This window comes from Ursus americanus, chromosome X (genome assembly GCF_024610735.1).
Source record: "Ursus americanus isolate L20-20 chromosome X, mUrsAme1.1.p, whole genome shotgun sequence".
In the NCBI taxonomy this organism is placed as follows: domain Eukaryota; kingdom Metazoa; phylum Chordata; class Mammalia; order Carnivora; family Ursidae; genus Ursus; species Ursus americanus.
The window spans coordinates 104,992,312-105,018,577 of NC_142164.1; the positions used below are offsets into that span (position 1 = coordinate 104,992,312).

The 26,266-nt window shown below is 39.6% G+C and overlaps 1 protein-coding gene across 4 annotated transcripts in view; it reads right to left on the minus strand.

The window, feature by feature from the left end:
* Window positions 1-8,911: 8,911 nt before the first annotated feature.
* The window catches only part of PHEX (phosphate regulating endopeptidase X-linked), a 199,530-nt gene continuing 182,175 nt past the window's right edge, over window positions 8,912-26,266 (minus strand). For all 4 annotated transcript variants that reach the window (XM_087860390.1, XM_087860389.1, XM_087860387.1 and 1 more), the window contains 5 exons: window positions 24,914-25,044; window positions 20,300-20,365; window positions 19,190-19,294; window positions 14,806-14,882; window positions 8,912-12,286 (listed from right to left, as the gene is read on the minus strand). In XM_087860390.1, the coding sequence (XP_087716516.1) occupies window positions 12,184-12,286; window positions 14,806-14,882; window positions 19,190-19,294; window positions 20,300-20,365; window positions 24,914-25,044 (482 nt within the window). In that variant the 3' untranslated portion in view covers window positions 8,912-12,183. The remainder of the gene's footprint in view (window positions 12,287-14,805; window positions 14,883-19,189; window positions 19,295-20,299; window positions 20,366-24,913; window positions 25,045-26,266) is intronic.

A 26,266-nucleotide genomic window follows, 5' to 3' on the forward strand; every position in this document is an offset into this window, starting at 1 on the left:
TACTGCAGGGAACTCTTAACTGGTGCCCCAGGTTTCAGGCTTATCCTTCGCCAAGTGTTCTCCATACGACCACCAGCTTACTCTTCATTAAACAGAAATCCATTTATGTCACTGGTTTGATTTAAATTGTTAAGTGGCTTCCAAATGCCTACCGGATCAAATCCAAACTCAGCAGCCTAACCCTCCAAGGCCCTTCTCCATCTGGCCTCTGCCAAGCTATTTTGTTTATCACTAACCCCTCCTTGGCCACTCTTCAAGCTCCAGCCTTAGCAAGCCATTTCCAGCCCCTCCCAATGGGTTCTATTTTCCCCCACCACATCTTCCTGCTTTCCAGCAGCCGGGCCTTTCTGCCTGGAACTCTCTTCTCTGTGCTTGCTCCCTGTCTCTGGTGGATGCTACAAAAAATCAAGTCCAGCTTTATCTCTTCCAAGAAGTCTTCCCAAACAGACCCCATACCCAGTCTAGTGTCTTGCCTGTGTTCCTGTAACAAGTGCAGAATTACCCAAGAGTATCAGCAAAAGAAGAACTCAAAAAATGGGCGGAGAAAAGATTTTTGAAGGAGTTTGATATTATTTCCTTCAAAAAAATCAAAGTAGCTATCGTAGGGAAAAACTCTGAACTTCTGTGGACTTCCCCGTATTTTTTTTTACTGTTATTTTTTTAAAGATTTTATTTATTTATTCGAGAGAAAGAGAGGGTGAAAGAGAGCACACAAGCAGGGAGGGGAAGGGCCGAGGCAGAGGGAGATGCAGACTCCCCACTGAGCAAGGAGCCCTACTTGGGGCTCGATCCCAGGACCCCTGGGATCATGACCTGAGCTGAAGACAGACACTTAACTGACTGAGCCACCATGGTGCCCTTTTATTGTTATTTTTAATTTTATAGTGAAATATTCATATATAGAAGTACACAAGTCATTAGCATAAATAGCATCCAGATCAAGAAACCTAATATTACCAATACCTCAAAAGCCCCCTTTCTGGGAACTTTCAGTCACTAACCCTCAAAGGACAACCTTTCCCTTGAGTTAGCACAGGCTAGTTTTACGTATTTATATGTTTCAAATAAATGGAATCATAAAGTAAGTTTTCTTTTGTGTTTAGATCTTTTGTTCAAATTATGTTTCTGATGACCACTCCTTTGTACGTAGCTGTCTGTTCATTCTTGTTATTATAGACTAATACTCAGTTCCTCACTGGCTACACTGATGATGGGCATCTGCAGAGCTTCCAGTTTGGGATTATTACAAAGAGTACTTTTATGAACATTCTTCTACATGTCTTTTGGTGAACACATGTGTGCCCTTCTACTGGATATACATTAGGTTTGTCAATATGAAATTGCCAATATTCGACCATTTTCCACCTACTGAGATGTCAGCTTAATACCCAGCGGTGAAGTTGCTGGGTCACAGGATACACGTCTATTTAGCCTTGGAAGATATCACCTAACAGTTTCCCAAAGTGGCCGTGTCAATTCGTAATCTCACTAGCAGTATATGAGAGTTCTGCTTGTCTAAATCCTTTTTTATTTTAGCCACCCTACAGAAAGGGGTATATAAATGAATCCTATTGTGGTTTTAGTTTGCATTTCCTTAAAGACTAGTGACATTAAGCACCTTTTCATATATCTGTTGGCAATTTGGATATCCTCTTTCGTGAACAAGTTCGTTATCTGCCCAATTTCCTACTGAGTTGTCTGCCTTACTCATTTCTTATTATTATTTTGATTTCACAGCTGAGGGCATTGTAATTATTTCATCGCTGAGCTCTATAAATAGTTTTATCCAGTCCTGTTCCCAAAGAACCCTGCGTTCACCTCTATTCTATGATATATTACACTGTTGAAATTGTTATTTACATATCTACTTTTCCTGGTGAATTATAAAGTAATTTTTTAAATTGTTAAATAATTGGGAGCTAGAACTCTTATTCATCATTGTATTCCCAGCCCTAGAACGTATCTAGCAAGCAGTTCAATAGTTCAATAAATATTTATTCTGTTAACTAATATGCTTTTAACATTGTATTCTTCCTAAATTTGTGTTAACTTTTTTTAATACTCCTTTGTATAAAGCAAGGCAAATTGTATGAAGTAGAGCATTATGCCTGTCTCTGCTACCTTACGGAAGAACACTACTAGTTGCAAAAGAACAAAAATAACAATCAGAGCATAGCAGAATTTTTTGTTTAAATAACTAACTATAAATAATAAGCAATAAAAATCTCATATAACTGAAAAGAAAAAATCAAGATCTTAAGAGCTTAATAGACAAAGGGCATTGATATGTGGGTAATTTACATCAAGAGAAGTAAAAAAAACAAAAAGCTAATTAGTAAAATTAAACAACCAGTCACACTTTCATATATTTGATAGGTGTAAAATATTAGTTTGGTTGAAATTAATAACACCTAGAGCTGGTCACATTACTAAGTGGGGCACCTTCTCATATTATTCTTCATTATGCTTGATATTATCATTGTTGGCTTACACATCTACCAGAAAAGGGCAGGACCCTTTTCTGATCCAGCCCTGTTGTAAAATGATGTATGTACCCTCATACATACAACCTTGTTAACAAGCAATTTGTCATTATATTTTCAAAGCTTATACAGGCCCCCTTTGATCAAGTAAATTCACTCTGAAGTATTATGGAAAAATCAAGAGGAAAGGGAAAAACTCTATACGTTATTTATCTCTGTATTATTTACAATAGTTAAAAATGAAATCAATAATAAGTTTTTTACAATAAAGAAATGACTGAATAAAATATGCCATAGAAACTCTAAAGAATATTACACTGCCATTGAAATGGAAGATCATGAAGCATCATGGATACCTGCCAATAGTATTAAATGAAAAAACCATGTAAAATCATTATGCTCTAAAATTACACCATGTAATCTTGCATGGAGCAAGTAAGCAGCATGGAAAAAGACCCATACAAAAGAAATAATTGGAAATTTTAAGATAGCAAGATTATGAAGGAGTTTTTTTCTTAAATTTTGTTACTGATCCTTTGGTCCCTACTTCCCCGAGACTCTCCTGGACATGGCCGCCATGCTTTCTCACCTGGATACTGCAACAGCCTCCTGACCAGTCTTCCTGCTTCTTCCCTTGTCCATCCACAGTCCATTCTCAACACGGCCGGAATCGCCCTAGAAATCACGAGTCAGATCTTGTCACTTTTTTGCTCAAAAGCCTCCATTCTTCCCATCTCACACAGAAGGAAGACGGGAATTCTTACAATGGCCTACATGACCATCAACAATCTGAATGCCCGTTTTCATTCTGACATCAACCTGTTCTCCACTCTTCCTCACCCCACTCTGCTCTAGCCACACTAGCCTCTTTCTTCTTCCTCAACACCTAATGGACACTCCTATCTGAATATTGGGGAGTTTTATTTTGTGCAGAAGTCAATTCTACTTTTTCATAGTTATTTTAATGAAACAAGCATCATGAACATTTGGTATTTTCCATTTCTCCTGAAGACGTGTAACTTAGTCTTTGGAGAATTCATTTGAGATGAGAGGAATGTATCTCTGTCCACCTTCCAGAATTGTCTAGGAATATGTCTAGGAGAATGCTAGAGTGGATCTGTCACGAATGCTCCAGAGGAAATTTTTACTTACCAATAGGGCCAAGAAAGAAAGAAAGAAAACGAGTATGTGTGTTGAGGGAGGAGAGTGGGAGAGGGAAGAAGGAAGGAAGGAAACTGGCAAGCGCAGTTAGATCTAGGGTGGTGTAATCTAGGTGAGGTGATGGAAGGTAAGGTGAGGGGCTCTAACTACGCTGGGGTCATATGAAAGACATGCAAAAACCATTTCAGGCAAACCAGTAAAGGCCCTGAAACTAAGAAGGTAGGAGAAAGCTTAGTAAATTTGAGAAATGTAAAGAAGACAAGTGTAACTAGGAAAAAAGCAACAGAGACAGGACAATGGAGAAATGGAGAGCCAGGTCACCCAGGGCCTTTAGGTCAGCATAAGTTGTTTGGACTTTATTGTAAATGCTATGGAGAAATCACTGAAGGGTTTTAAAACATAGGAATGAAAATGCTGTTATTGCAGTATTGTTTGTGAAGTTTGGGGTTAAGGTCAACAAAGCCCCGGATTAAGCAAAATGCAATATGACAGCTAGCACTGTGCCTCATGTGTGGTAGGCAGAAGTTAAATGGTAGTCGGTTTTTCTTTCTTATTCTACAGTAATATTATTTTGTACATATCACCAATGAACCTGGGTGAGGGAGCACCTTCATTATTGCTAGTATTTGTAGAGTGGGTTTAATAGGCTGAAGGCTTTAAAATGGTTTTATTCAATGCTTACAATAAAATTGAGGCATTGAGCCTTCAGTTCCTAAAGAACCATTTATGCTTAAAAAGGCTTTTGATTGATTTCTTCCCAACAAGCTATGTGCATTAACTCCAACTCAGTCTGCACCAAGCCTGTGTTTGTGCAAATGAGAGTTGAAATGTGAATCTCCAAGGACTGAGCTTGGTCCTTGTTGATAAGTAAAAATTTCCTCTGGAGCATTCGTGACAGATCCACTCTAGCATTCTCCTAGACATATTCCTAGGCAACTCTGGAAGGTGGACAGAGATACATTCCTCTCATCTCAAATGAATTCTCCAAAGACTAAGTTATATGTCTTCAGGAGAAATGGAAAATACCAAATGTTCATGATGCTTGTTTTATTAAAATAACTGTGAAAAAGTAGAATTGGCTTCTGCATAAAACAAAACCTCCCAATGTTTAGCAGTTTAAAGGAAACTTTAGGCTCTTTAGTTACAGATATTGCTGGGTAAAGACAATAATTCAGTATAGAACTATATCTGTAGCAGCATTCCTTCCAAAATAAATTTTTGTTCTATTTTCCCATTAGAAAACAAAATGTAGACTTTCAGTTACTCAGATATCGATCTACACTCCCTCTCACAAAAAAAGACACTAAAAATATAAAAAAGGTATAAGCCCACATGGGCAAAAATAATAGAACCCCCCCCCCAAAAGCAAGTTAAAGCAGCCTGTGGAATACCACAGGCCTCAAGCCTTGGAAGCTCCAAATCACAGTGAACGTCAGTTAGGCAAGACAGGGTTAAAAATAACGTGATTGCCTGAAAGTCTGTAACTGCAGGCACATGCCCTCAACTACCCACAGGCAGGGTCACAAACTCTGGAGAAAGTGACCAGTAGACATTCTGGTGTTAGAAGACTGAACAGAGAGAGCACGGGCAGTCACAGGACTGAACACAGGTGCATTTAGGGGGAATCTATCCACTGAAATAGGGGGATAGCTCAGCCCAGAAATCCAGGACTTAGGGTCATCAAAGCTCTATGTCTGCCGAAGGGAGTACGTGGATAAAATTGGATTTAAATCTGGCCCCGCTGCTTGCTAGCTAAATATAATCAAGGGCAAGTCATTAACTTCTGGGTTCCCTTACCTATTAAATGGGGATAATAGGTATCTGAATGATTGGAATGATTAGAAAATGAAAATAAATAAAGCATTTGGTGCACACCTGGCACATGGGACATATTCACTGAATGGTAGCTGACATCATCAGTGAAGAGCAGGTTGTAGAGAGCTTTCTGGAGGCCCCGGGATGGAACTACCATCAAGTACAATTACCTGTAAATGGACTCTTTTCTTCACGTTATTTTCTAACAGATGACTCTGGAACAAAATGTGAATTCTTCAGTAAGTCACAAGGCAAGATCAGGTTTGTGAACATTGTTCCATATGCCCAGGAGACCACTGGAGAATGGACTTTGAAGTCAGACAAAATTGACTTAATTCCTGGCTCCTCTAATTACTAATGCAGTGAGTCACGTAAGGATTCCTACCCTGTGAAGAAGAAACAGCAACAGTTCTTTGCAAGATTGTTGTGAGGATTGGCTGTCAAGCATGTAAGACCCTAGCAGAGGGCCTACGACCTGGTGGGTCTCCAGAAATGGAAGCTATTTTCATCATGATCATTATTAGGCCAAAAAACAAAATCATTTACAAATGTCAATTGAAAATCTGGTCAATTTTAAAATAAGTTTGCTTGGGCTTATTTTTTTTTTCATTCATCAAATGTCAATGGGCTGAGAGGACTGTGCAACTGTAAGCAAGGTACCGATTCCACTGACTGCTAAATCAGTTTGGAAATTGCCAGAGTGTACTTCTAGATAGTAAACTATACATCTCTTCTTGCCTAGGACACCTGCAGACATTTCAGCCCACCTGCCAGCATAAAGGATGCTCAATATTTTAGGTAGCTTTTATATGGGGGATTGTAACTTAATCACTAAGTTCTTCATTCTCTGTAAAATGGATCTCAAGCCAGACTTAATGCAAACAGTACTTCTATGATTGTAGATGAGAACTCATCTTTGCTTCTTGGTCTCTGAGCCTCAATTTGTCTTTCAAGTGGAGAAAGCATAAAATAAGAATATGAGGAGTAATTTCTCATTTCATAATGGAGAAGTAAAAACAATTTTCATCTAAATTTTCTAAAAATACTAGAAGATATAGCACAAGATTTTATTTCATAGGATATTTTATTTACTGTCTCAATGGGATATATTTTAAAAGCTTAGAACATATTGTATATCTATATCATAGCCACACAATCTTATATTCCGTTATCTTCCTAATTGAGGCAATTAACAAAACAAAATGCACATCTAAATGAAACATGTATCTAAACCATTTAGAAATAATTAAAATTATAGATCAGGTTTTCTTTCACTGATCACAAATTATGGTAATGCTTTTGTGGTGCTCATTTCCGGGCTCACTTTGGTGTGTTTATTAAAGCACGGTATTGTCAGATCACAGGGAGTATCTCATTTTAATTTTCATATCTCCAATTCTAAAGGGGATTAAATTATCCAATTAAGCTGTTAATTAAAAAGACTCCTACGGAATAAACTGCAGGCTACCAATGGCATTTTAAATTTTTCATTGTGCTGTGCCCAAAAGCAATTTCCCAGAATTCAGATGACCTCAAAGTTACTGTCCCACATTTCACTTTAGAAGGTGTGACTGGGATTGCCAGCTGGTAGCCAAACCCGTTTCCTCTTCTTTCTGGGCACACAGCTGGACTATATATCCCAGTCTCCCCTTCGGTTAGGCTTAGCCATATCACTGAGCTCTAGCCAATGGAACAGGAGCAGAAGTGACAGAGATAGTTCCTGGAACCAGACCAAACCTTCCACTCAGTATCTTCCGTGGCCTCTTCCCCTCCACCAGCTTCTTGTAAGATAAGCATGTATTAAATCATGTTGAAAATGGCTGAATCAGAACGTGGAAGGAACCTGGGTCCCTAAATCACCAACTGGAAGAGAGAGGCTCACTGACCATTAATACCTATTTTGTATGCAATGAAAACAAGAAATAAACTTAAATTGGATTAAGCCATTAAGATAATGTTTCAACAGCTAGTGTGATCTTAATTTTAAAAAAATGAACTTGAGGGACATGTAAATACCTTAGACCTAACTGGAAACATTCTCCTCCTTCAAATTTTGATCAGGTCCACTTAGATATGTATCTAACAATTGAATCAGACTCAATACATCTTGGGTCTCATAAAATCTATCATACAGACCATAGCATGAGAAATTCTAGACTCCTTGCCTCCATTCCCCCAAGGCCCCTCCTTCCTGTCCATGCCCCAGAGATCACTCATCAACTATCATTTCTATGAATCTTTCCTTCTGCCATGAACCCATACACAAGAATTCTTATTTCAAGGATCAACTCAGAAACTAGAGCAAACGCTCTAAGAGGGCCACACTCAGCCACTTATTACCCACCAATTCTGTCACCTGTCTGATACCTATCTCCTGTACATAGTTCCTATAGCACACCTACTATAAACCAGTGCTTTTCCAGATCTTAGCACATTACCAGCACCAGAAAGATGTTTAAGATAATCAACAAGGGGCTCTTCTTGCCCTACCAGCCTAACCTCAAAACACCCCCCATAGAGTAGCACGGATTCTGTGATCCGCCTCTAGATTTGTCTGGACTCAGGCAAGACAGACAGGCTTGCATTGTCCTGCATCACTTATTGTCCAAAAGTCACCAGGGGATACAAAATCCCAGGCACTTCCAGTTCTCTAAGTGTGCATGGGGCAGAGGCTCCAGTAGCATGAGTGCAGCTCCCCTAGAGAGCCCAGCCACTAAGAAAGAAAAGCACACAGCAGGTGAGGTTATAATGCCCAGGGAAGGGGACTTGCTGGGATTTGGGCAGAGAGAGAACACTGACAGCGTCCACCAAAGGAGAGCTGAGTAATTCCTTTTCTGTGCACCAAACCATAACCTGATGTCCTTGAATATCACCACACCCACCACAAAGCAGGATGATTCTAACAGTTTACGGATCTGTCTCCCACGTAAGACCAGACTGTTCAGAGGCCCAGGAACAGCATATAATCTGCCTAAATACAGCTAATTCTACAATATAAATAGAATAGGTATTCAGTGATGGTGTGCCTAGTGACTATAAATGGACTAGATTGTTAAAGAAAGGTGAGGGCGCATAGAGATTCTTTGGTCTGATACTAACTGTCATGTTCATTGTCACTTTGGTAAGACCAGCCCTATTGTGGCTGATAACTCCCTCAGAAGCCTCCTTTTTCCTCAATAGGAATATTATTGCATAAGCAATAAACCACATCTGCTGACTTATATTCTGGAAGAAAATACAATGACCACCTTGCAAATCTCTCATCGTCTACAAAGTTACTGCATTCAAATCCCACTTTCCTAAACCAAGAAACCTAGTCTACTAGGGTGCTTTGTGTCCTTTTTGGGCAAACAGTACTGTCTAAAACAGAACTGAGTATGTTAACAGATACAATAGATTATAATATTTTTTAAAAGAGAGGAAACATACATACACACTAACACACATATAAATAAAAAGAGAGGAAACAAAATCTTCAACTTTTTATTATCCTTAAAATGACGGTTCACATCGTTCTACAAGTAAGAGAAGAAAATACAATGACCATTTAGATATAAAACACATAATGCAGGAACACCTTTCTTCAAACCAGTGGGGGCACTGCCACTGGCGATGAGAATGTTGCTGCATAAAACAATCATATTCTTCCTTAACTTAATATGCAACTGAGACGGTATGTTAAAAATATCAAGGAAGAAGCCGATCAAATGCTAAGTGATTATAGAAATACTAAGATAAATGTATTTAGAAATGGCGTAATCTAAGGGATGAAGGTTAATGCAGAGGTCAGCAGCCCACAGAACAAAGACTCTGCCTTTCCTGATTCTGGGATACTGGACAAAGCAATTTCAAACCTCTCTCCACTTCTCTGGCATGAGCATAAGCCGTGTGGCAAGCCATCATTCCTTGTTGCTTTTTAGCGATGCTCCAGGGCTAAAGAAGATAAAATTTATGTGCTATGCTTTAAGCTCCATTGAGGAAAGGCACTGAATAAACTTCAGGATAATTTACGAATCCTGAGCTTCCATCAGTCATGTCCGAGTCCATCTCATAAAAGGAAAAAAAATGGAAATAGGAGGCCAGTGCTGTGTGGCTGGTGAAAAGCTGAACAAACTTTGGGCAATGGTGATAAGCTCAAATAATACCACTTTATATACATAAAATCCTTGACTAATCTGGGAGAATTTTCAAAAAAAAAAAAAAACCTAACTCCTTCCAACACCCAGACAATAGTCCATTGGCAGAACATCTGGTACATGAATCAGAAAAGTATGTGGTGGCAGTCCTAATCTGTGATCCAATATCTAATTTCCTTTTGACTTACCATAATTATTTTTGTAAAACTTTATGGCTCTACTCCAGCGGATGTGCTCAGCAAGGATTGCCCAAATCCTGTCTTCTCTTCAGCAACACATTCTTAGGCCAGCTTCTCCCTACCTTTTTACCTTTCCTTCCACTTGCGTTTTACCTTCTTCCCTCTACCACTTACTCAGTGTCTCTTCCTTTAGCGATCTGTATTGAAGAAAAGGAACAGCGAGAGCATCGTCTGAAAATTTAAACATGAGCGTGTATTTGGAAATCCAATCCTACTGGAAACTTGTTCTAGCTAGTAGTGATGATTTGGTATCGCTGCTTTGGGTTTATTTTGTTTTAATGATTGTATCTACAGCTTTCAGGATAAGTGAATTACATCAAGGAAAGTTAATCAGGACAAGGCAGCACATGATTTAGAAAGTGTAGGGCTCCAGCTGGTCATCAACCAGCTGTCCTCAACCAACAACTGACTGACTGATGCCCATTTCCAAAGTCTTAACCCTATGCTTTTATCAAACACTTTCTCTGACCTGCAGGAATGTGTTTATTATGGAGTTTAAAAAGAGAAATCTAGAAGGAACATGCTATTCATAAAAGCATAAGAAATGGGTTTTAAATATCCAAGTACAAGGATAAAACAAGGAGTATCTTGTCTGTCTAAACCAAGTCAGAATGATTCCTCCAGAGAAAAGGCATGTACACTCCCAGCAGCCTTAACCTAATTCCCCTTGTTTTTAAAAATATGAACTAAGGTCACATTATGCCTTAGTTAAAAGGAGGAAAAAGTAACTGCCCTTCAAAAGTTTATTCATTTGGAGAGGAGGAGGTCAAGGGGAAAATCACTCTCCTCTAAAGCAGTGTAACTGTTTTCCTCATGATGGTGCCCTTGCATTTTTCTCCCTTCAGAAGTTCCCACAGTTACAAAAAGACACGGCATGCACTTACATTTAAAAAATAAAAAAGGACAACAAATGACAGGGGTGCAAAATGGCCTCCTAGAGTTAGTCTGAATTCGTCCTTTTGCTTTTGAGATGTTCCTGTTGGCCAAAACCACATACACAATGAACAACGCAAAGGGAGGATAGTTATTTAAGAAACTGGAAATGCCAGGTAACCACTTTAAGGCCATTACGATTTTGTCCTACACACACACTAACAGACGGAGGAGTTCACTTGAAAGCATAAAGTTCTGAGGATCAAAAACTTAGTCCTGCTCTTCCTTACAGACTCTTTAGAAGGCTGGGACAGTGAAAATTATGTTTCTTTGGACTATGCAGGGAATTCTAAATTTAATCAATAGATTCTAAAACGTCTTCGATCAAGAAATTTTTCAAAAAGCTTTTTCAAAGAGAGGTAACATTAACTGAGCCAAAACACAAGGGTACTTTGCACCCACCTCAATGTGGTATTTGTTCCTTTGCCCTAGAGGGGAATGAAAGCCAAACGTTCCTAATGGAGAATCAGAAAATCATTATCTCAATGCCTGCTCATTTCAGAAACAGAAGAATGCACATATACGAGGGTAACAAGACAAATAAGAATTGGATTAAAGAAAAGTGTCTGGCAGACAGACATAATCACTCAGGCTTGGGCAAAAGAGATCAAATGGTAGTGATTTCATCTCCTTGTGTCCCTACTGTTGCACAATGACAAGTTTTGACTTCTTCTGGGCCTTAAAGACACATCCTTTTTTCTTTTTTCCATTTGATAAACTGAAATCCTCTCTCAAGTAGCCTTTCGGCCAGCTTTGTCCATACTCACTTGAACAGGGCAATCAGCTACGTCAGATAGAAGCTGTGAGACGCGTTTTCATCCCAACAGACTTCCAAACGGAAGGTAAAAATTTCAGCAAAAATGGTAAAATGAAGCTCCACCACATTTCTAACTTAACTACCATAGAGTTAATAAACGCTGTGGATGACGATACATAAAACCTAGCACCATGTTCTATAGAGCAGTAAGACCTACCAGGTATTCCAGGAACATGTCCTCATCATTGAGGGTTACACATTTAATAGACCGAATTTTTGTATGGATACATTCTGCTTAGGCCCCCGACGAAGCTGTGGCTTAAAACAGTATGTACCACCTAGCTGTTTACACACTAAAAATGGACAAGAGCAACAATTCAGCAGATGATGTTTTAACAAAAGTAGCCTAGAGATTTATTTTTGTTAGTTTGGCTTTGTAAAGACACATACTTGGATCCCTTGTTGTATTCCATTTTTTGAGCCCTACAATTTGAATATACTGTTTAGATCCAACCAACACCCAAATAAGGAAGATGCACTAAAAATAGGAGTCCTGGGCGGGATGGGGGAATACAGGCTAAAAGCAGTGGCGATGAGCGTTCTGTGTGGCCTCTGCTGGCACTGCGTGGCTCTCGGGACAGCATAAACCAGCAGTCGGGCTACCAGAGTCGGCAGGAGTCCAGGCCTCTGTTCATGGTGGAATTCGATGGACAGTTAAAGGCTTTCTGGAATTCTTCGAAGTTGCTAACTGCACCATTGACCCTGGAAAAGATGTGTCACAGTTCATGTCATTTAATTCTTCCATCTTAACAGGTTCTAGATAAAACTGTAGCAGCGTATCACTCACAGGGATGTTGCATTCGTTTCATCTGTGTACAGGGGAGATGACTGAAGCCCAAAAGGGAGAAGTAAATTTCCAAAGAAATTCACAGAGCTGAGACTAGAACCAGCACCTCCTGAATGCCAGGCAAATGCTCTTATTAATCTTCCCAATACCCTCAAGTTCCTATTAACTGTAGGATTTACAATTCTTATAAATCGTGTATACGACTGTATAGTCCTATAAATTTACAGATTCCTAGAAATTATTAGATTTACCAATACTCAGGCTTTCTATTTTTTAACTTTTATGGAAGGTAGAACTGATATAAAGTGCACACACCTGAAATGTAAAGCTCATTGATTTTGTTCATGTGTATATGCCCATGTTACTACCACCCAGAACAAGATATGGGATATTTCCAGCACCTAGAAGACTCCATTGTGTGCCCTACCAGTGGAACTTCCAAGGATAACTACTAGTCTGACCTCTATCACCATAGATTAGTTTTGCCTGTTTTTGAACTTCATACGAATGGAAACACACTGTCTGCACTCTATTGTTCCTGGCTTCTTTCACTCAATATTATGTCTGTAAGATTCGCCCATGTCGTTGCTGCCTCAGACCTCATCCGATCTACAAAAACACTTCCACTTAATTCCGAGTATGTCTGAAGGTTCCTATTTACCTAGAATTTGGTCCGTGCAACAAACGAATGAACGGTGTCTACTCGTTATTGATAAGGAGTTTTACTGGAGTTAGTTCCAAAATCTGGTGTCCTTGCAAGTTCCCTGACTGCAGTAAAGACTGTGGGTTCCTACTCAGCACTTTGGCTGGCAGTGGTGTTTCCACTGTGTGATTTCTGCTGTACTCAAAATCTATAGTTACCGCAGACATCACTAACAAGCCAGCAAAAACTGCCCCCTCATCTATTTCTTACTCAACTACATGTTCAAAGGGTTGACTAGAGAGACTCAGCATTCTTAGTCACTATTTCTTCCCTAATGATTTTGTCACCTATGGGCATGTGAAGGAATATACTGGCCTGTACTCAAACCTCTTTTAGCTGGGATATACGAGTAGGGATGCATATTTCATAGTGTGATTCACCCTGGGCAAATGTTAAAGAGAATTCAGGTGATAATTAGTAAGTATACTCTACAAATTATCAGCTAAAATCCAACAGTACAGGCAACTAGTTAGTAAAAGGAAATTAGTTTCTAAAATCTTATCATCTGGTAAGTAAGTAATCTACTGTGTGGTTTCATCTGCACCATTTATCAGCAGGAGCACATTTTAGTTCATTAGAGACTGTCAGCATTTTTTGACAGGTTAGCCCAGTGGGGGAGAATTTTCTAACACTGTGATTAGATTTTTATGCTACTAGGTAATTTAGAGTCAGTTTCTGAAGCATTTCTAAAGCAAGGTTTTAGGAATAAGGTTTTTAAATACAGGAGAAATTTTAGATGATTTTCCTACACTGTGCTGATGGATTGATTTAAACATTAAACATAAAGACATCCAGATATAACATGCTGTAAGGAAAGAATCAATCAATAAAAATTACTACAGTTTCTATCCCATTATAATTCTCCGACCCCAACTACAGAAAATCCCCCTCAAACTGGGCTAGAAACCTAGCACTGGGTAAGTACACGAACCTTAATTTTATTTTTACTTTTTATTTTGTACATTCTCACAATTAAACAAGATTGTAATTCATAATCCTTTTCCCTTCACTTGAAGCAACTGTTTCAAAAACCGACCCAAACTAAAAACCACAACATAGTGCTCTGACTTCAGATACGAATTCTAATAGCTAAATACCACCACACATCCTCTTTTGTGTGTAGAGCTATTCGGAAAGCGGGCATTCATTCACGTCTGCCGGCTGGCTGCATGAAAGACGAGAGGCATTAAACAGGGTACTCTATAACACCAAATACACCAGAGCCCTACGTGTTTGAAGACGCAGTCTGTAAGCTCTCATCCTTGTCTGAGGAAAGAGACACTTTTGGCCCCCACACACAAAAAAAGTAGGTGATTGGATAAATCAAATATTTCAGTTTACTGAGCACCCCTGGACTGGGGCCTTTCAAACACTGGAAGATAATGAATGGGAATTCATACTGACGCTTTGATTCGGATTCTGAATTACCTGTGGAGCCTTGTACTACCCCGTGGGTCTCTTGATATAGCACTGGACTAGAGGCGTGCATAAATGCCCACCACAGACCCTTTTTTTTTTTAGAGAATTCTAACTAAACTAGCTTCCTACTAATGAAAAAAAAGGTGCTCATTTCTGTTTGGCCAGATATTTCCGTTCTGCAAAATGGAGATATCGCTGGTCACAGTACAGGCTTTTGTTCCAGCCTCCCGCTTGGTATAGCGCTGGGACGGCTGAGTCGGGGAGGAGGGGGGTGCGCAGTTAAAAACGAGAGTCACCAATTTGCCCATTTACCTAAACTGAGGGGGGCTGTGAGCACCAATTTGGATTTGTTCTCGGGCAGCTTCTGGTCTGTAGGAATTGCACCTCACCTAGAAGAGAAAAATACGCCAATAATTATGTTTCCTTTCTAATTACACAATTTTCACTGCCTTAACTGCTCCAAATTATACTGAAGAGTAATTTTAGACTCAGTGGATGACAAACAGTTTTAGTAGATCAGATAAAACCTTCATCAGTAGCAACATCTATTATTCTAATCCCCAGAGTAGAAGGTTTTATTGTTGTGCATAATTCCACAATTTGAGTAAATTAGGACAGTCTCCAGACAAATTTCTTAAATCAAGAGAACAGTGTATATGCCCAGGAATCGGCCAATGTATTAATTCAAATAATATAATGCTTGGAAGAGCCCTTATCAAATTCAGTCATACTCCAACAGGAAAAAATGAACCCATCATTCATTACTGAGCATGGTCATGGGAAGTGTGTATTTTGCACCCTAAGTGCCTTGTTTGCATCACACCTAGTCAGGGCCTTGGATAGGAAGACACTCCTCCATAGACTTGGAAGTTAGGTAAAGCTCTATGACTTGCTCTGATCCATGAAATGTGAGCAGAAGTGACAGACAGCATATCCTTGTGGAAGTTTTAAAAACCTAGCAGAAGTTTTAAGTGTCTTAGGGACAATCTAAGATGCCACACGAAGGTCCACTGTATGCTTCCTCATATCACTTTCCTACTCCAATGGTGAACATGTAAGCCCGTGTTGAGATCAAGACTCCAAAACAGGTCCTTGAGTAATAACTACGAGCAGAACCCCAGTCTCAACCCAAACTGGACGGGGAGCAGGAACACAAAGAAACTGTCTTTGTATTGTTTGCTCCTGTACTGTAACCCACTCAATCCTGACTTGCAATGTGTCTAGAAACATGATAGAGTCTTGAAGGACGAAAAGAACTAGGAGACACAAAATGATGGGGTGCATTCTAAGTGCTGGAGAAAATGGAAGCAAAGACCCTATCTGAGAGAAAAGAAAAAAGCTAGACATTCAGTGTAGCTGGACTGCATGGTGCGTAACGAGCAGCGACGGGAGAGCAGGGGAGAGAGGATGCTGCCGGATTCCTGAAGTCTTGAGCAACAAGCTAAAGAATGTAAACTATATTTAAACATTGTTGTGAACAAGAAAATGATAAAAACATGTTTTTAAAAGAATTATCTCGCCAGGGTGCATAGTAGTAAGAGGAAATTAGAGATCAGTTTGAAGAGTATTTACGGGCCTCAGGAAGGTTCCCGATGAGTGGCCACTAAGTAAGTATAAACAGGAATGTAAAGAAGTAGAAGGGTAAGGAGAATATCTGAGGGAAAAAATAACAGGTCACAGAAGCTACAGAGACACAGGAAGCAGAAAAGGTGATATGATGCTATTGTTTTTAGTGAAGATAAGCAGTCTGAACGTGACTGTGAAAATGCTTTCGTAATGTGATACCTTAATTTCCTCAGAAGCTAGCTAAGTTGAAGTTGTTTCTGACATTTGCCATTACCTCATTTTTTCATGTGTTATTTTTTCTTATATTCTTACATTATTATATGGTATTGTTCTAGTACTGTCTTTGCTTCATAAATCATTTAAGAGACTTCTGAAAACACATTATGGTTGTTACTGTTTTTCTAGAATCTTCTCAGGAGGGAAAATAACTTTACTCCCTATAAGCAGACTTCTTCCAATGTGCAAAAGACTGAAAATCTCCTCCTTCTGTCAGTAGGAAAATGTCCAAGATAAATTTCTCATTAGTAACATAAAATAGCTTTCCATTTTTCCGTAAATCTCTTTAGTTTAAAATAAACCAGATATGCTTTGGAATTTTATTTGAAGGTAATGGTGCTACCAGCTAGTTTACTTTTTTTTTTTTTTACTTTATGCACAAAAAGATATGGTAGACTAGGATGTAACTAAGATGGACTTTAATTAAGTAAGTAAGAACAAAAGGAAGAACCAATGGACCTTGTACTTTGTCCTCTCGATCAAGGGTCAGAAAACTTTTTCTGTAAAAGGGCAGACATTAAATATTTTAGGTTTTGCAGACCAGAAGATCTCTGTTTCAACTACTCGATTCTGCCCCTCAATACAAAGGAAAAAGCATGGCTGTTTCCCAATAAAAAGTTTGTACAAAAATGGACAGCAGACCATATTTGGCCCATGGGTCCTAGTTTGCGAACCCCTGCTCTAGAAAATTCTAAGTATACTGCGTGTGTTTATTTGAGATATCTGACCCAGTAATGACCCCCCCAAAAAAAGTCCCCTTAACTGAACTGTTATTTAGTCTTATTATTTTTAAGCAATTCATCTAAAAGCGTCAAGCATCTTCAATATACCCAGCATCTTTGCTGGGTGCTATGGAGATACATAAGAAATATAAGGATCCGGGAGATTCGATATGGAGATAAAACTAAAAGTCCTCAACATTTTGAGAACAATTAAGGACTCAACTGCATAGTAATGAAGAGAAGTGTAAAGGAGTTGGAGCTTCAAAAAAGAGAGAGAAAGAGAGAAGTGGAGTCCTTGGGGAGGTTTGTGGAAAATGTGGGGGAGGTGGAACTCGACATGAAGCCTGAACGATAAAGACAGGATTAAATCATCTGAGGGGGAGGAGTAGGAAGGAGGTCACGTTATAGAAGGAAAATCAAAAGCAAAGCCCCAGGGACAGTAATAGGCCTAACACTTCGGGGTGGCCGTGAGGATGCCTGCCTGGCGAAGGGTGAGTGCGGCAGAGGCTCGGGGACTCAGAGCTGGTTGCAGAGTGGGATAAGACGGGCCAGAATGAGGAGGGCCAACTGCTCATGTTTGGCCTTGATGTGGTAGGCACCTGGGAGTCACTGCAGTTTCCTGAACAGGTGAGTAATGAAATAAAAGTGGTATTTCAGGGGCATGTAAGATCGTGGTGGAAAGATGCCAAAGGCAGAAAAATGTGCCTTAAGGCTGTTGGGATAATCTAGAGTAGAAGAGATCAAGGGCTATTCTACAGAGGATGAGATATAGGATAATGGGGAGAAAGAGAGGATAAATCTAAAGAGAAGTTAAAAAGAATGAAACATCTAGCTTTGGGGAACCATGTCTTAAAAACGAGGATAGACAAATCAAGTAAGAGGGAAGAATCTAGATTTTCTGACCAGGAAGACCCAAAGACTGGGGTGTGTTGATAGCAACAGGAAAACTAAAAAGGAAGGTCATTTTGGTGACTCCACTTTCACTGATGTCATATTGATAAATGATTATTTATTTAGTGTTGTCATGTCAGCTTTAAGAAATAAAAGATCCCTGGGGCGCCTGGGTAGCGCAGTCGTTAAGCGTCTGCCTTCAGCTCAGGGCGTGATCCCGGCGTTCCGGGATCGAGTCCCACATCGGGCTCCTCCGCTGGGAGCCTGCTTCTTCCTCTCCCACTCCCCTGCTGTGCTCCCTCTCTCGCTGGCTGTCTCTCTGTCACATAAATAAATAAAATCTTTAAAAAAAAAAAAAGAAGAAAGAAATAAAAGATCCCAGAACGGTGAGAATCCTTTAGCCAGACTCAACCAAAGAAGATGTGGGAAGGAATCAGCTTACTGAGGAGCCAGTGCAAAGACTGAGCAAAAGGAGGTTGTGCTGGTAACAACCGTAGTCTTACAGATACACATTTGCCCACTGTGAAGCCAGGCCTTAGAACCTTCATCGACCCATCCCTGCCTGCTTTGAAAATGAGGCCTACACGTTTGTGACATAAGCCAGGGCAATAACCAATAGCAACCAAGAACTGGCGCTTGCCTCATTAGCCAGAGACTTGAACTCAGAATTGTGTCTTTTTTGGTACACATCTTCTTTCACTTTCTGCGCAGAAAGCCCATCAATCTCACAAAAGGGTGAGATGACTCTCCTTGCTTTTGTTGTTGTTCTCAGCTCTAGCAGTCTTCACATATTCATCTGACTGTGGAAAACACAGGTGTGAGGGTCTCCCACAGGTTGAAAGTGGTGGGATACAGTTAATCAATGAGGCAAAAAAAAAAAAAAAGGAGAAATGCAGCAATAGGCAGGGCCATGAAAGCCAAAGGAGGAGTCACTAGAAATGGCCACAAAGTGTAGTGCATACATTAAGAAGTCAGCATATATTAAAGAACTATCAAGTGGGTTATGATAGGGCTGGTAACCCACTTGACAAACAACACCAATAAGCCCTGACTCAATCGGTTAATTAATTATGTCCCATAGAACATTAAGAAGGTGAAATTTATCCTCAAAATAAACAGCAAGATAACATTTCAGCTCAAATCAAATATATACCACGAAACTTTTGTTCCAAAACTTTGACCACGGAAGCAAGCTGAAGTCCCACATTTCATCTTTGATGCCCCTTCCTTGGGCTACTCACGTGAGCATAACTCAGGAAGAAGAGCTGGTTGTTGGTGAAGATGATGCCTGGTAGGAGAGGCTCCTCAACTCCCTGCCTCTTGTCATTTATCCATTTCCTGTAAGCCTGGTGAGAGAAGCAGAATTCATGACGCTCTGCAATGGTGGCGTTCCTCTTTTCTTATCCAGGGCAGAGATCCTAAATATATCCTCCACCACGTACAAAGTGCAGCCTGTCAAGTTTTCCTCTAACAAAACCAACCCCTGGAAATGCAAATCAATGTTGTGTTGCTTAACAGTGAGGCAGGTCCACCTGCAAAAAGACCTTTCACTCTCAATAGGTACCAGAGCAGTGGGGCCAAAGCATTCGCATGTTAAATAACTCCCCCCCCAAAAAAGCTATTCTTTCTCTAACCCAATGGCAAAGGCTACGGAAACAAATTTGGGGGTCAACATATTGGGGCCAAATTTTTATTTTTCCAAATAAAAGGGAAAACTATCATCTTCAATCACCATCACTTGATAAAGTATATGTTAAGTTAAGAATACAGGAAGGATGTTACCTCAGAATAACAGCCTGGTCTTTACATTAAATGCATTTACCTTTATGAAAATCTTTCCACATCGTCCTTACATTTCTTGTTTAACCAAGGACCAGTGAATGATGAAAACATTATTACGGACTCTTACCTGGCCCACTATATGAGAACCACTAGCCTCTGGCCACAATTTAGAAGTTTGGTATTTTAAGAGAAAATTGCAAGAAGGGCTATAGAGACAGCACACTCAAGGAAAACTCATATGAACGTAGCCCCAAGGAGAGTTCTGTAGCATGCTTTGATATTATTGTGAATGCATCTACTGAAAACTATCCTTTAAATACATGATTCTTAACAACAATTATTATTCTTTAGGGGGACTTTATACCTCAAAAAGAAAAAAGAAATGCAGCTCTATTCATATAATAGAGTAGAACAGAGTCAACGTGGAAATATAATTCTATTTACAGAAATTCACAGAATTGACAGAACTGTACCTCTGCAAGACTATGTCTGTAGTGTAAATTGAGGTGCACCCACATGGCACTCTATAGTTTAATTTTAAAAATCACAGCAAATGATGCAGTGCGTACCCTAAAAGCTTCCCGCAGACCTCCATTATCAGCAATATTTTCTCCCAGGGTTCTCTTCCCCTTCACCTAACAGAAATAAAAAGAAAAAAAAAGAGTGTTTCACAGCCAACTATCATTCAGCAAGAAGCATAAATATGATAGCTAGAAAAAGTACCATACTTTAAAGGGAAAATTACATTCAATAAATCACAGGTAGTCATAATATATTGTGAGATGGCAAACTAACTCCAGCAAGGTGCTCCTGAATATAATAATTTCTATGTTATTATGTTACGCATTTCTTTCTCACCCACCTCTGTATTCTCACCAATTTAGCCAGCTCCACTAAAATGTTAACAATATTCTGAGTGACTCTGGTTTAATGGAGAAAAAGTAGAAATGTCAACACACAGATTACTTTCTCTGAGTAATTCATGTCATTTGAGTATTCTTTTCAGTGTGCTTGTATTTCCAAACATTTACGATCCACACAGGAACAAAACTTCACCAACCATCACCACTTTACCTTCAACAACTTCCATGAAAAATTACAAGGAAGGTCGTTCTCATGGAGGACAAACATCAAACAGAAGTAGGCCACAAGGTCAAGGTTTGCAACGTGTAGGATAACCAGCCAAGCATGGTGAAGAACTTCCTCCACACATTTGAAGATTGTTTCTGAAATCCCTAACCAGGCCAGGACAAAAAATACTCCAAACCAACACAGCCCACAAGCCGGAATCCAACCTGCCACTTGTTTCTGTACAGGCTACAAGGTGAAGCCGGACTTTACATTGCTCAATGTGGGGCGGGGGCGTGAAAGAAGGGGAATATTCCATGGCATGTGAAAATTACATGAAGTTCAAATTCAGTGTCCATAATTCAAGATTTACTGGCACACAGCCATGCCCATTCACGGACGTGCCGTCTGTGGCCACTCTCCCGCTACAGCCGCGGAGCTGAGCACTAGCCACAGAGACCTACGGCCCCCAGAACCACAGTTACTTACCGTCTGGCCCTTTGCAGACAAAGTTTGTCAATCCCTGCCTAAGGGGCAGAATATTGCCCCCCACCCACCCACCGAAGACGTCTATGTCCTACATTCCTGGAACCTGTGCAAATGTTATCTTATGTGGCAAAAGGAACTTTTAAAATATGATTACGTAAAGGATCCTGAGACATTAGCCTGCATTATCCACGTGGGTCCAGTATAACTAGAAGGATGCATATAAATAGAGGCAAAGGGGGTCAGGAGAGTGTGTCAGAGTGATGCAATGTGAGCTATGACCAGCCACTGCTGGCTCTGAAGAAAGAAGGGGCCAGAAGCCAAGGAATGTGGCCAGCCTCTAAACGCGAGAAACGCCAAGGAAACAGATTCTCCCCGAGGGCAGCTAGAAAGAAAAGCCTCTCTGCTTACACCCTGACTTGAGCCCAATGAGACAATGAGACCTAAGTGGGACATACAGAACTGCAGAACAGTGTTTGTGTTCTTTCAGGTCATTAAGTTCGTGGTGATCTGTGATAGCAGCAACAGGAAACGTATACACCCTGCTCTCAACTTTAAAGCCATGGATCCTACCCACTCTTTACTTTTAAGCTAGGCCCATCACCCAGGTTGCAAGAAATCACAATGGATAAAAACAACTCTTCAGACAACATTTATTTCTGTTTGCCTTTGTTTTCCTCTAGGATGGGGTACCTATGAATATGTTACAAAGTAGTAATAATATTAACTACAATTTATTAAGCACTTACTGCATGTCAGACACGATGCTGGTGCTTTACATAATTTCAGTCATTTAATTCTTACAAATGAATGAGTTCAGAAATAGTGACCTATTTCACAGACGAAGACTGAGACTCCGGAATGTCAAGCAACTTTCCCATGTTCACCAAACTTGTAACTGGTTGAGCCAAGATTTGAACCTCCATCTCACTCTAGAAGCCCTCCCCTATGCTCTTCTTGAAGCAACATATATTCTAGATGGATTTTCACAATGTGATAACCTCTGAATTGAATACAGATAAACAGAGGCACCCATTTCAGGTCTTCTCATGACATACTTGTAGATACTAAAGAAATATGACAAATGGCTTTCCAGAACAGTGATGAAAGAGCTAGAGATACTATTCAAGGATACAGCCTCTGGTTTCTCTGCCTGGACAAGGAGTGGTGCTCCTGGTGTTGAATATGGCTGAAGAACCAGGAGAACCAAGTCAGTTTAGTGTGGTCTCTCACTTCTGTTACCTGCTGCCCCCTTGACTATACAAATTAGGAGCATACAGTGTGTGCATGTGTATTTTAGAGTAAGAGCTTCCTGCAGAGCCATACCCTACCAACAATTCTTCTTTATTGGTTCTCTACTGTCAAATACAATGAGAGAAATCTATTTCTTATAATTATGAAAGCAGAGGAAGAAAATGCAATAAAAAAACTACAAGAAAAAAATTAATAGTAGAGAGAGGGCATGAAAACCTGATCAAGCTAGTAAAATAAGGAAAATGAAAAAGAAGTAAAAACAATGTGCAGGAGATAAAGTACGTAAAGAAAACTATATTATAGTTGTATTGGAAAACCTAAAACAAGAACCAAACAGATAAAAAGGCATACCATGCTCTTGAACAAGAAGACCATATCATAAAAATGTCAATTCCATACACTGAATATGATTTCACTTAGAATCCCAATGGGATTTTCTTTGGGGAACAAGGTGAGAATGGGTAACATGATCTTGGAGCATATACAGAAGTATATTTGCCTGAGAATGGCCAAGCACATAAAAGAACAGTGAGGGAGAGCTTGTATTGACAGATACCAGAACAATCCATATAGCCATGGTAATAAGACCTTGGTGTAGAAATCAACAAAGAGACCAGCAGAATTGAATATGTAATCCAAAAATTGATATCAATATATGAGGTTCTAAAATTTGATAAATACTCAATTCAGTGAGCAAAAAAATGTCTTTTAATCAATGATGTTGGATCAACTGACTATCCTTTTGGAAGGAAAAGAACTCTCACATTAAACTCCATAAAAAAGGGGCACCTTGGTGGCTCAGTCAGTTAAGCATCTGCCTTTGGCTCCAGACATGATCCCAGAGTCCTGGGATCGAGCCCCAGGTCATGCTCCCTGCTCAGTGAGAAGTCTGCTTCTCTTTCTCCCTCTGCCTCTCCTCCCTGCTTGTGTTCTCTTTCTCTATCTCAAATAAATAAATAAAATCTAAAAAAAAAACTCCATAAAAAGTTAAGTTTCACATGCATGAAGATTTAAATGTAAAATAACAAAACAACAAAAACCTTCCCAGAAAAGCCAGGAGACTTTAATATAGAATGAGCATGAGCAGGGGGAGGGGCAGAGGGAGACAGAGACTCCCTGGCTGAGCGCTGAGCCTGATGTGGGACTCCATGTGGGGCTTGATCCTGGAACTCTGGGATCATGACCTGAGCCAAAGGCAGACACTTAACCAATTGAACCACCCAGGCGCCCTTATTTTTTAAGAGAAATAGGTACCTTTTGGCTCTACAGAAATGTTTAATTTTTGTATGTCAAAAGATGCCATACATAAAGTCCAATGGATGCATAATATATTTGGGAGAAAATACTGTAATGTGAATGACAACATTTTAACATCGGTAATATCTTTAAAAAATTCTCATACATTGGTGAGAAAATAACTGAATAGATAAATGCTCTTTCATATATCACCGGTGGGAATATGAATATTATAACTTGTTGGTGACAGTAGGAATCTATCCTAGATGGACAAAAAGAATATGTACACAATGAGAGGGTTTGTTACAGCAGCACTTATTGTGGGAAAAGAATTGGAGACAAAGTGTGACCTGTCTCAACAAGAGGTTAGGTGAGTATGTTAGAGTATGTTCCCACTGTGGACTTCTGGGCAGCCACTGGAAACCATGCAATAAAGGGGTCTGTGGTGTGTGGCTTCTCTTCACGAGCATGGGAAACAGTGTATCAGGGTGATTAAGATGAATGACAGGTAGGGAAAAGAAGAGTGATGAGAGGGGACGGAGAGAAGACAAGAAAGGAACAAAATCGGACACAACATGAACGGCATGTATAAAATTTCATTCTTGCCTTCATGGAAATGTATGTATGTATATATAATAGAAAATAAACATTTTAGAAGTACATTTCTTTTGTTCAAACTTCTATAACTAACATCTCTTAACCAATTGAGAGTCATTAATTCAAAATAATGAGATTTATTTCAATGAGTTAAGTCGAAATTTGGAAGGAAATTTTTAAAAATGATATGGAGTGTAGATTTATAAGAATTGTATTACTTGTGTTTGCTACAAGATTTTCTACATTTATCTAAATCTAGGAAAACAAACTAATGTTTAGGCCTGTGAAGATCAAACTTGAGCTTGTATCAGAGTCACCTGAGAGCTTGTGAAAAGACAGACTGCCAGAAGACCGGTGCCCCCTCCCTCCAGGATTCCGGTCAAGAGGTCTGAAGCAAGACTCAAGAATTTGCATCTCTAACAAGTTCCCAGGAGAGGCTGATGCTGTTGTCCTGGGAACCACACATTGAGAACCAATGGTCTAAAGCAAGCTAATGTCCAAAAGAGAAAAAATGACACACAAAACGCCATAATTGTACTTACAGTTAAGCCAGCTTTCCTCCAATAATAGTTGCTATATTGGTTAACCATGCACTTTGTTTTTTCTTTAAACTTTTCTTCTGAATCAGTAGACCACCAAGGATCCAGGTTTCCATTTTTATCATATTTTCTACCTAGCAAAAAGGAAGTTAAAAAATATTTGTACTATCTGTGTTCTAGAATTTTTATGGTTTTAGATCTCACGTTTAGGTATTTCATCCCTTTCGAATTTATTTTTGTGTGACATATAAAAAAGTGGTCCAGTTTCATTCTTTTGCATGTTGCTGTCCAGTTTTCCCAGCAGCATTTGTTGAAAAGACTATTTCCCACCGGATGTTCTTTCCTGCTTTGTCAAAGATTAATTGACCATATATTTGTGGGCTCATTTCTGGGTTTTCTACTCTGTTCCATTGATCTATGTATCTATTTTTGTGCCAGAACCATACCATCTTGATGACTACAGCTTTGTAATATAGCTTGAAGTCTGGAATTGTGATGCTTCCTGCTTTCCTTTGCTTTTTCAGGATTGCTTTTGCTATCCACGGTCTTTCGTGGTTCCACACAAACTTTAGGATTATTTGCTCTAGCTCTGTGAAAAAAATGCTGGTGGTATTTTGATAGGAATTGCATCATTTTTCCAAAGAAGACATACAGATGGCCAATACACATATGAAAAGATGCTCAACATCACTCATCATCAGGGAGATGCAAATCAAAACTACAATTAGATATCACCTCATATCTGTCAGAATGGCTAGTATCAAAAAGACGAGAGATAACAGGTGTTGGCAAGGATGTGGAGAACAAGGAACACTCTGCACTGTTGGTGGGAATGCAAACTGGTGCAGCCATATTGGAAGACAGTATGGAGACTATTCAAAAAGTTAAAAATAGAACTACCCTACGACCCAGCAACTACACTACTGGGTATTTATCCAAAGGATGCAAAAATACTTATTTGAAGGAGTACATGCGCCCTGATGTTTATAGCAGCATTATCTACAATAGCCAAGTTATGGAAACAGCCCAAATGTCCATCGACAGATGAATGGATAAAGAAAAAGCGGTGCATATAGAGACAGCGGAGTACTAGCCATAAAAAAGAATGAAATCTTGCCATTTGCAACGACAGGGACAGAGCTTCAAAGTATAATGCAAAGTGAAATACGTCAGTCAGAGAAAGACAAAAACCATATGATTTCACTCATATGTGGAATTTAAGAAACAAAACAAATGAGCAAAGGGGGAAAAAAGAGAGAGAGAGGCAAACCAAGAAACAGACTCTTAACTCTAGAGAACAATCTGATGGTTACCAGAGAGGAGGGGGTGGGGGATTGTGTGAAACAGGTGAAGGGG